General features: G+C 36.8%; 1 protein-coding gene across 2 annotated transcripts in view; it reads right to left on the reverse strand.

Moving 5' to 3' along the window:
- Nucleotides 1–307: 307 nt before the first annotated feature.
- The window catches only part of LOC101847776 (galactose-1-phosphate uridylyltransferase), a 12,872-nt gene continuing 1,313 nt past the window's right edge, over nt 308–11,866 (reverse strand). For both annotated transcript variants that reach the window (XM_005089050.3, XM_035973978.1), the window contains exons 2-11: nt 10,535–10,577; nt 9,695–9,864; nt 8,191–8,266; nt 6,900–7,078; nt 5,959–6,015; nt 5,073–5,195; nt 4,207–4,339; nt 3,081–3,164; nt 1,879–2,033; nt 308–615 (exon numbers count right to left, since the gene is read on the reverse strand). In XM_005089050.3, the coding sequence (XP_005089107.1) occupies nt 553–615; nt 1,879–2,033; nt 3,081–3,164; nt 4,207–4,339; nt 5,073–5,195; nt 5,959–6,015; nt 6,900–7,078; nt 8,191–8,266; nt 9,695–9,864; nt 10,535–10,556 (1,062 nt within the window). In that variant the 5' untranslated portion in view covers nt 10,557–10,577 and the 3' untranslated portion in view covers nt 308–552. The remainder of the gene's footprint in view (nt 616–1,878; nt 2,034–3,080; nt 3,165–4,206; nt 4,340–5,072; nt 5,196–5,958; nt 6,016–6,899; nt 7,079–8,190; nt 8,267–9,694; nt 9,865–10,534; nt 10,578–11,866) is intronic.

An 11,866-nucleotide genomic window follows, 5' to 3' on the forward strand; every position in this document is an offset into this window, starting at 1 on the left:
GGGGAATAAATAGTTTGGATCAAGCTTGTGGAAAGTAAAGATAAATTTCCTTGCTTCTGATGGTTCTAAAGCATGCAAATGTAAAGCAACCAAAACTTCTGATTTGTTCGTTTGTTGAGTAAAGAGAAGCACATCGACACAAGAATGGTCATTTAGTGCTGGGAAATAGTAAGACAGACAGACAGAAACAACACAGGAGAAAGTAAAGAAGTAGGATCTACCAGTGGCACCCTCCAACCACCCACACTTCTGAAGTACAAAACAATAAAATTCAACACCACAAAACATTACCGGAGAAACATTACTTGAAAAACTCAAAACAAACAGAATGTTACATGAGAACGAGTAATCTGTGCTCAACTGTGGAATAAATAAATCAACCCTCATACAAAGCAGAACAGCATCAACCAATCAGACATCAGATCTCTAGAAAATGTTCAGTTGTCCTCTACAGACACAAAAAAGCCAAAGTATATCCAATCCCTTTATGCTAGCACAAGGCACACAAGACAGATTCTCCAAAGACATGGTTGTTCTAGGTAGTATATCCGGCTACTGACTTCCCTCTTTGTTCTTGTAGTGAACCCTTGGCAAATTCCTCAGCCTCTCAGCAGCCTGAAAATTATGGCACAACATTGTAGTAAAGTAGGCCTAAATATATTAACACTAAAAAATATAGCAAGCAACAATGTCAGTAAGACTCCATATTTTTCTTGACATAAAGATGCATTTCGTATGAATTGCTAAATCTCCTAGAATTGATTACAAATATAACTAAAATCACTATTGCCTCAAAAGTTCCACAAAAAAAAAACCTGCAAGAAAATAAAAACGTAATATCAATAAAAACAACCAAAATTATGACTCAAAGCTTTAGAGGCTTGTAAAACTTTCAGCCTGAGTGAAGTTTAGTTTTGTAAAAATTTCAGCAAAAGTAAAGCTTATAGTCATAAATAAAACTTCCTGCTAGAGTAAAGCTTACAGTCTAATAAAACTTTCTGCCAGAGTAAAGTTCATAGTTTAATGCAACTCTCTGCGAGATGGCCGACACAAAGTCACAAGAATTTCCTCAGCTGGCCTCTTCATTCCAGTTTACCCAATCAGACCCTGGAGGACATACAGCAAGGCAGCCTTTATCCCACTCATGCATTGGCATTTACATCATGTCTCTATCTGTAACGAATACCAGGTACCCATTTACAACTCGGTGACTAATGGAATATAATATAAGGAAATAGGATCTTTCAAAAGAATACAATGTTCTACCTTGAGGGGCCAGAAATCAAAACCGCACTTCTGTACAATTACAAGCCTAATCCCTTAACCATAACCTAGGATGCCCTCAGGAAATATCTATTAGAAACTTGCGTTTGGTCCTCTTTTTCATTGAAACACAGACCTCCACTTCCAAGTTTCTTGCCAAAAAAAATAATCTCAAAACCAAAACAAGGCAGTTATAAATAATCTCTTGCTGATACATTGCATATGGATGTCAGAAACCATTTTGAGTGTCCCACCATAACATTTGACTTATCCTGTTTTACAACACGTGAAACATACCATATTTTCGATAAGCTGTTAAAATGTTCTAAGCTTAGAAAGTGAAATTTTACTGGGGGGAGAAAAAATCTGTTTCTATCTTCCAACGATTGTACCTACAACATGTACTTTTTCTTGCTTTTTTTTTTGGTCAAGATTTAGAACTTGAATTTCGACAAAATATTCCTTGAGCACATGCAACCAATACTACTGATTAAGAAACTGAAATGTTTTAAATTTCAAAACTTCGGGCATAGTTCATTTTAACAGCTGGGCGATGATACATTTTTTAAAACATCCCCTCCTTGAACTCAAAGAACACATCACTCCCTGACTGACCTGCTCAGCTGTCATATCCCTTTGGGCACTTGCCAGCATTTCAAAGCCCACCATGAACTTCTTGACAGTAGCCGAGCGGAGTAAAGGTGGGTAGAAGACACCGTGAAGCTGCCAGTGACTGCAATCCTCAGTCAGGCTGCTACCCGTTGGAGCACCTACACAATACAAACATTGTAAATCCAGTAATTGGCCCTAACCTTGCTATAAGTAAGACAACACAACTTTATCTGAAACGAGAGAAGATTAATTTTTAAACATAAATGATAGAAGTCTTCTTTTTTTTTTTTATGATACTAGTCAAATATTCTTTCCGAGCTCTAAAAAATTATTTTTGGCATTAAATTTGTCTAAAACCTTCACCATTGTTGAGTGATTTATTGTGAGCTCAGGCTCAACATAAATGTCAAGCATATGCAGGTGACAAAACGTTTAGGTGGGTGGTCACTGGAGAGTGTCCTTGGGCATGACATAATAGCCCTAGCTAAAAAATTAGGGTGCTGCACAGTGGCTGTCAGCAATAGTGTGTATGTGGGGTAACTGTTATGTATGTATCTCTGTAGTTACATGTAGTTATATTTATACATGTATAATATTATGTTACACCCTTATAAACCAACTTTCTCAACAGGGATTTTTTTTAAAGTGTACTTTACTTATTTATTTACTTATTCTACAATATATCACAGCAATACAGAGCACTGGCTTTACTTGACTCACCAACTGTACTCAGACTAGTATTAGCCTTCACATTGGTAAAAGAGAAGTACTCTTTACATGAATAATAACAGAATATTTTCAAAATAAGCTCATACAAAAGCTTAAATTAATTCATTTTAGAGTGTTATTTCTAATTATCCATCTGACTTGGAAAGGGCGTACAACCAAGACAGATGAACTTGCACGTAAGCAGCTAGCAAGAGATAAGGAAACAAATACAAGACAAAAAATAGCCAAAGGGCTGTAGTCAAGAGTCCCTTATTATAATATTGAAAGAAGGAAAATATGCAAGAACTTTCTTAAATGCAGCTTATAATATTCTCACATAATAATTTATTTTCCTATTTCTTTCACTAACTAAAACTATGAACCACACAATTTATCAAAGCTGAATGAGTGTCAAAAAAAAAAGAAAAAAAGGCAAATTGTTGGCAGTATGTACAGCATTGTCAAAACAATGGAAATGAGTGAAAGAAATATCTTACCCTGCCAGCCCATGCAATAGGGGAAGGAAACCTCAAACAGGTTGTCGTACACGGTGAGCAGCTCTTTTAGAATCTGAGACAAGTCTGAAAATGAAATGTTAAAAACAATTAAGATAAGATAAGATAAGATAATACTTTATTGTCCCAGAATAGTGGTGGGCAAAATCCGGATAATCTGTCCGGATAACCAGACAATTCTCAAAGAAACGTTATCCGAATTCAGACTCTTAAACTCTCTGATCCGCTTGACCACGTGAGTGTACCCATTTGTCGAAGTGGTTCTAATCCATTTGTCGAAGCGGTTTATAACATAATTATTTGCCAAAGAGATGCACTAACATATTATCCGGATTTCGCTAAAGCGACTCATGGCCCAGCCCTATCCCAGAGGGAAATTTTTCTTGGCTGTACAGGACCGTAAAAACACATGCATTAAAATCCAACATGAAAAGAAAAGTAAAGCTGACAAAACAGATCAGATGCATCATTCAACCACATGCAGGAATTTAATTACACGACCTTCAGAGTTATATAAATACATACTTGAAAAAGCAATACACATTGTATTGTTTATGCTGACAGTAGTCTTATGCAAGATGGAAAAAAACTGTTTTTGTATCTTTTTTTCTGTTTGTAGAGGTACATATCTGCCGTTGCGTGATCTGACAATTTGTTTAGAAAGGGGGCGTGATGGGTCGTTTATAATACTGTTCATCTTTTTTATACTTGTGATCTTAACCATTTCATCAATTCTAATAAAATGATATCCAGAGATCTAGCTGGCTTTCTTAACATTCTGTCAAAGCAATATTTTATAGTGGAGATATTTGTATTGTTGGTTTTGAGGATAGTGGGGTGGATTTGGTGGGGGAGGGGAATGTAAAAAAATAGTAAGCTTGAGTAGCTATTGTGAGACATGGCCTACTTGGTAATGAAAATTTTCTTTTTACTTCATGTCATCAAACAACAAAATGCTGAAAGTCTGTAATTATATATCTAAAAACAACGCTCTGGAATTTACAGACTGACAACATTAACGACTGCTCACTGTAAGAATCCATCACACGTCACTTTTCAAAATGGTGTATGACAGCGTCTTGCAGTAAGCAGTCCATTTGGAACATACCATTTTTCTCCTCATCAGTCTGATCTTCAAAGCGCAGGATGTGCCTTCGTGGCAACAGCATAGTCTCAAACGGCCATGTGGCCCAATAGGGAACAAGCCACACCCAGTGTTTGGACTCCAATATTATACGCTCCTGAAAAACAAAACAAAAGATGCAATACAAAAAAAAAAAATCTTTAAGACCTTTAAACTCAGAAAGAAGCACCTGGCAATTACAATGGCCGTTCAGTAGCCATTGAGTAAGTATTTGGAAAAAAGAAAGACCTCAAAATAATCACAAAAGTAGAAAATGCCCTACTGATAGCACTCTCCACAATCACCCACGACAATTAAGCCGAATTGCGATCTGATACTGCATGATTATCACACATCAAGAACATTATAAAATTGTAATCGGAAATAAGTCTCATCTTTCTCCACTTCAGATATATGTTTCCATCCACACTGAATCTACTAAATTAATTGTATTCAATGACCTAACCATGCAAACCTAAAAAAAATTGTATTTGTTGAGAAATCTCGCAAGAGTAAACGACTTCTCTTTATTCAAGAGGAAATTTTTATATGAACTTTTTTTAGTTTGAGTAAGAGATTTACAGCATTTGTTACAAAAAAAGGTCATATCAGTGCTGAAGATGAGAAGTGTTGCAACAGAATAAAATACAATTAAAGGAGAAATAAGTACTAAGGCCATTTGTAGGAAAGAAAGAGCAAATCACACCAGAGCGCCTGTCCATGATATGAAATATAATTAAACAGAAAAAGTTTAGAAAAAAAAAGTTGGCTTATTGGGGGTTGGAGGGCAACCCCCCCCCCCCCCCCCCCCCCCCCTCTAACAATACCTTATATATCCTCAAAATGCTTACTTTTTTAACAAGCTCCTTTTCCAGGTAATCCACCAGCATAGTTTTTCCATACTTCTCTTTAAAAGTCCTCTGATTTTTGTCTTTCTTCGAAGGTTCATCAGGGAAAAAAGAACATGCCCAGATCTGAAAACAAAAGCAGGGAACAGTATGTTTATAATTACCTGCAGTTTTGCAACAGTCTTATGGGAGTAAGATAAACACCACCGTACTCTCCTCCCCCTCCTCTTTAAAAAAAAACCCACTTTCGTCAACACTTCAATGACAATAAACATAATGGATATAATGTATTCCCTGACCAGAGAACCAGTCAATTCATGATTCAAACACACACTCCTTTCCCCTCCCCATAGCAACCTCTTACAAATAGCAGTAACATATCCAACTGACCTAGAATTATGAATTTCAAAAGGCACAAGGAACATAGAAAGAGAACGATACGTTCAGGTTACAGTGAATTATTTCCTGATAATAAAAAAAACAACCCAATTCAGCTCCCTCAATAAACATCCACCACTAAAGGTATATTTACTATATAAGATTGTAGGGTTCAGAACATAGCACACTTTCAAAGACTCGACTGCTACTCGGCTTTTTTCCCCCACAATGTACCCTTAAACAAGTCACGCGTACATTGACTAAAATATAAAACATTTTTAAAGCTTCTTGAAGCATAGGGTTTTTGTTTTCTATAATTTTCAAATTACAAATTTTAATGATAAACAAAGCTCTGGTTTTTGTATAAAGTTTTTTCATTGCAATAATATAAACCAATATCCATTATAAAACTTTCTATATATATGTCAAACGCCGTTTTTCTTTTTTCATCATAAACAATTTGCAATCAGTAGGCGGTTTTCCAACATAATTTCCAAGATTTGTACTCTACCTGACAATGGGGATGAGGGTTAGAACAACCCATCACAGCACCTCTGTTCTCAAATATCTGAATGAAAAGAGAAAAAAAAGTATAAAAGAACTGTTAATAGAAAACATGTTGGTTATATAACTTGTCGGGGTTTTAAAAAACCACCTCTACACATTTTCCATACAAATTCATATTGATCTGTCAAAAACACTGTATCTTTATTATCTTGTCTTCTTCACTCATGACTTGATATTTTACATCTTCACATCTTTGTTCATGAAACAAAATATGGTATAACACGAATAGCTCGAATTCGTCAGGACCGACTTTGGTAGTCCATGGGATATCTTACAAAGATAGCAACAACAAAAAAGTGGGACCACAGGCACAGTTTGACGGATGCATGATTTTGAGTCTTCTGCGTTCGATTTATCAATGTTATACTGTATCTCTTACTACCACATCAAAAATCCACACCCTCTCTTTCTTCTAAATTCAGTTCACCATCAAAGCTTCAAATAATGTAGAATTCAAAAGCAGAATTAAAGACAGTAATATCAGTGCAGAATACACAAAAGTTATGTCATAAGATTACATAACACTTTGCCGCCTCATCTCGCCGATTGGCGATGTTTACAACCCAGTTTCTTTGGATTTTCCCTAAAATATGATGGCAAAGTGTTAACTAGACGTATCCCTTTCAAACATTCAGAAAAGGTTTACCCAACAGACCATGATGTCTTGCGGTTATATTTCTACAATTCAACTGACAACACAGGTCCAAAATTTTGAAAGGACCAAAGGTACTTCAAATATTCTAAATGCTTTCTTTCCACTTTTCTTCCACCAGGAACGGATATTAACTTGAAGGCCTTTAATTCAGAATAAACTATAATCATAGTGTTTAAAGTTACACAAGTTCAAAATTCAAAGGAAGGGCTGTTTTAAAAAGTAGAGCTTACCTGAACCCAACGGAATTTCTTGCCCAAGTCAACACTCTCTTTTACCCAAGTATCAATAACACAGCGTATATCTGTGACGTTCATCAAAGGAAGTGTCAGATCGGACCAAGGATGGAAACATATCACTCTGCACTTTCCATGAGCTGAACCAGACTGGAAGAGTGGATCGTCATTCTCAGCTGAGGACAGAAATTGACGTTGGACAGAAAAGAAATATCTCCATAGGCTATAAAACAGACATACACTGACTTTAACGGTTATTTTATAACTGAAAAGAGACAAGCCAAAAACATTAAAATTTGCCTGAAAGGGACAGCAACATTATTCTCAAATCTTGTCTGAATTATTTTGTTCTACAGAATGGTGTTTTCATGTTTCAAAAATATTTTTACATGCTTTCTTCAGGGTTTAGTTTATTAGAGTCTTTAGGGCGCTCGCAACTGCATAAGGTCATATGAACGCCAAGGGGTGGATGTCAACAGACAAGTCTTTACAGGGAATCAGGCTTACTCTATTCACGTTTCTAGCTTCAACAGCATAAAGTCTACTCTGACTATCAAGGCACCCCAGAAATAATGGGTCACAAAAGTGTGACAAACATACAAAAGAAGTAGAGGAAAAACGACGATAGTAAGGATTAGGAAAGAAAAAGCAGCAGTTCCCTGTTGCAGTTCAGGCACAGTCATGAGCATGACATTCATGAATCAGCCAATTAACAATTCTACTGTGCATAAGAACATGTTATTGTCCCCCCCCTTTGGGAATGGCCTAAAGACACCTTCAGGGTTTGGGGGGGGGGATGAATTTAAGAGAATTTAATAAAACAGGATGATAAATAATCAAACTTGAGCATCCAGAGGAGCAAATTATGAATCTGCTACTATCCATAATGGTCTCGTTGACTTACAAATACAACAAAACCGTAATAATGTAAAAAAGGCATCAACCATCAATAAAGATTTCTTTTCAGTTTTCCAGGGAAAGAAAATCACACAATATTTTAAAAAGTGTGCACAAACAAAAAATTTTCCTTTCTCTCATCCGTTTTTTTAATTGGGAATGTTATTTCAACATTGTATTCTCAACAACCAAATTGTCTGCATTTTTTACCTCTTCTTCAAATAGTTATTAAATATGTCCATCAAGATCACAATTTATTGGAATATGAACTAAAATGAATAACATTATAGTAAATTACAGACGAAAAAAAACCTGTTGGGATTTCAATCAAACCACAACAAGGCAAAACCCAGCATAGCTTCATGACGATATACCCGGCATTAAAACTCACGTGGTTCTGGTCCATCAGGCAACAAGGCAGGAAAATCATTATCAAACACAAAAGTGTTTTTGTAATCAGGATTCACCTGCAAAATACAAATGAAAGATCACTAAAAAACACAAAGAAGGCAGCTATTATTAAACCTAACTGCTATCAGAGCAAACTAAAAATCTGAAATAACGACTTTGCTAACAAATGCAAGTATTCTCACTAACATATGTGTGGCATCATAGTGAAATCAGGCACTCGTTAAAATAACCAAAACGAAGAGACGAACATTTTTTCACCATCGGGCAATTTATCAAATTGTGGGGTTTTTTGGCTCAAAAACTTTTTTTTTTTTTTTGTTTTTTGGGGGGGGGGGGCGCTCAACACCTTTTATGTCTATTGACAAACACATTTCTGAGTGGATTTTACACAAAAAAACTATTAAAGGCACACATAAAAAATTTGAATTAGCCGTTTCCACGAACACTCAAGCTTTGGAAGTCGCCAATCTATGGCAGCAATTTCCTCGCTATTTTTACCTCGGACACCAGGCGATCTCCACCTCCACTCACAAATACCTCCATTTTTATTCAAGATAGACGAGTAGTTTTTCATCAAAAGCAATACGAATGAAAAAGCTTCCTGATGATTAGAATAACTCTACATAAGTCTTTGGCAATTTTTTGACATAGTGTTAAATAAGGAAAAAAAAGAGCACCCTGAAAACCATTAAAACCTACATGCTAGCACAAATCTCACTGCAGATCTGAAATCAGTGACCCAAAATTACTTTAAAACAAATAATGTACCTCAGCTGGCAAAGAGAAAAAAAAGCTGAAACTTGTTGACCAGAGTAATCATTGCTCCATGCACTACAAGAAAAACATTAATACCTGAAGAGACTTAACAGTATCCACTTAAAGCTGTAATTATATTTTTACACATTGGAATAACAATGACCTATATCACTGCATTAGATCATACTCAAGGCAAATCCACTTGACTCATTGTGATTCCTACTTGTAAAAAAAAAAATTCTAAACACGAGTAGAGAGGTTGACACACATCAATTTTTACTTTTGTCTTGAAACCTACTTAAAACATTTCGCCTCATTTTCACCCATGTCCTGATACAATTTGACTCACCTGGAACCACATCCAAAATGTTGGGATTCATCTTGATATATTGTGAGATGTGCTGATAAAAAGAATTGTGTCCCACAATGCTGCATGCACAATATGGAGATGTCAGCCGAAAACTGTCAAATCAAATTTGTAGGATTTAAACTGATGCCATTTTCTTCAAGTTAAACACGTCTTTTATCATTTCATTTGATAAACTATACAAACCCAATCCATAAATCTCATATACCCATCTGTGTCCATTGGGCTGATATCTGAGAATTAAGTCATTTTGTCAGCACAACTCACACATATATATATATATCCCAAATTTTTGGGATCACCGTAAGACCAAAACATACTTGGGCCTATTTATGCCAATATTCAAAGCATTTGAACTCACTTGACCATTTGGACGAGTCACCCTGGGGCACAAAGGATTTTTGGGGTCATGTCGAGGTGTGGCATCAGCTGCTGCCTTTTCAACTTGGCCCAGCCAGGGACGCTTTGCTCTTTGTGGTGACACCACAATCCATTCATCAACTAAAGGGTTGTACCTACGGTGAGTATGATCTGGATAAAGAGCATACGATTAAATACAATGAAGAAATAAAAAGAAGTCCGAGCAAATATTTAACAAATGTGAATACCCAGAGAAAGAAATAAGAAATAAGACAAGAGTATGAGGGAAGGAAAAAAATGTAAACTACATTCCATCAAACAAATACTGGTGTTTACATTGTAATGGCCTTAAACAATTCACATGTAGTTAATTAGACAGAGCAGCCCAGAGAATACCTGTGACGGTAAGTATAAGGTAATAACTGACAATAAGATCTCTCTCTCCACTGGTTGTGATTTTCACCATCTCTTCCTAGGTTCCAGGTTCCTCATCTGTCATTTCACTTTCAACAGACCCAAAAATCAAACTTCAAAGAGATTGAGAGCAAGGCCCTATCAAAGAAAATCCACTTTTCCTCACTGTAGAGTGACCCCATAGTGCAGCATGAATTCCACAGGTAAATTTTTTTTTAAAAGATTAGATGTTGAAAGAAGGCACAAAAGTCAGCCCACAGTACTTTTATACTATCTGTGTTTTATTGAGGACTCACAAACTGATCTTGGCACTGGGTTTATGACTGAAAAAAGAATTTACATAATTCTTCCAGTTATATGAGTGAGCATTTTATAGTAGCACTGTCAATAAATAAGCATTTATTAGCACATTCTCCATTGAACTCACCTGATGCATTGAAGTCGGACATCTCTTCAATCGTGTTAAGTACCTATCGAAGAGAATGCAAATTGAGTAATGTAATAACAAATTGAAAGGGAATTTACACAAAAGAATCTTCCTTAAGATGAGATTGATAACAACAACAACAACAACAAAAATTCAAGTACGCCTACTTTTGCTCACTTAAAAGTTTCAGTACAAAATAAATGAGACTCGTACATTTTCTAAGACTTTTGGATATGGGCTCATGAGAGTCCCTTACTTCGTAGACAGATTAATTTGTTCCCCTCTAAACGGAACCAACTAATTCTGGGTAAGGTTTTATTTCAAGTAATATAAAAAATAACTACCAATTTAAACAAGGAAGTGGTTATTCTCACCCCGGGGGGGGTTCTCCCCCCGACAAACTTAAAATGAATATTATTTATTTTTATCTAGGCTACCGGTCAGAAATTCTTCATTGAGAGAGATTAAAAACTGGGGGAAATCATGAATTCCTAAGGTTGTCGAGACAAGCATAAAAGTAGTCCTAATCCGCTGGTCCGGTACTCTTCAATCTTACCACAATCGCCAATCACTAATCCCTCATATGAGTAATTTCCCAACCACATGCGGTAAACCACAGAGAGCCTAGGTCCCAGGTGATTTTATCGGCCTGCGAGAGGTCAGGGGGGAGTCCTCGCCTCATACCCACACCAGGGTGGGAGCTATTCTCACCACATGGGGGGGGGGGTGAGAATAGCGAGTCATGAATTATTCTCACCCAGGGTGAGAATAGCGAGACATAGTTTATTCTCAATAACAGCAGCCTTTAAACAAAACAGAAACAGATCATGATCGTGGGATCCAAAATCAGAGCAGAAGACTCAGTAGAATTTTAGGCCACGGCTATTCGAACTTGAGTCCGAACAGCCTCCCATGGCTATTCAGACTCGAGTTTGAATTCGAATCCGAATAGCCTTCAGTGGCTCTTCCCGTGGCTATTCGGACTCAAATTCCAATGCGCGTGCACAAAACAGAATTCTACACAAAGTGTACAATTCTGAGGTGCACAAACACTAGGTGTACCGGATGTGAAGCAGACAAGCAATTCGACCTTGGCGTTCCTCCGTTTCTACGATCTTCCCAACAAATGGACGCCGACCGTGGTGACCCAGTGCGAACTGTGGTCTTTTCTTAACAAAGGATAATATTTAATATAATAGTAGGGCCGGGCAGTGGGCAACGGTATGGGAGGGAATATAGATCTACCTATATGCAAAAATAGGGGTGAAGGTAGTGAGGCGGGCCTGGGGAAGTAAGATGGAGAGAGAAAAAGTAAGAGAGAATTGGGGGGGG

This window comes from Aplysia californica, unplaced genomic scaffold (assembly GCF_000002075.1).
Source record: "Aplysia californica isolate F4 #8 unplaced genomic scaffold, AplCal3.0 scaffold00002, whole genome shotgun sequence".
Taxonomy (NCBI): Eukaryota; Metazoa; Mollusca; class Gastropoda; order Aplysiida; family Aplysiidae; genus Aplysia; species Aplysia californica.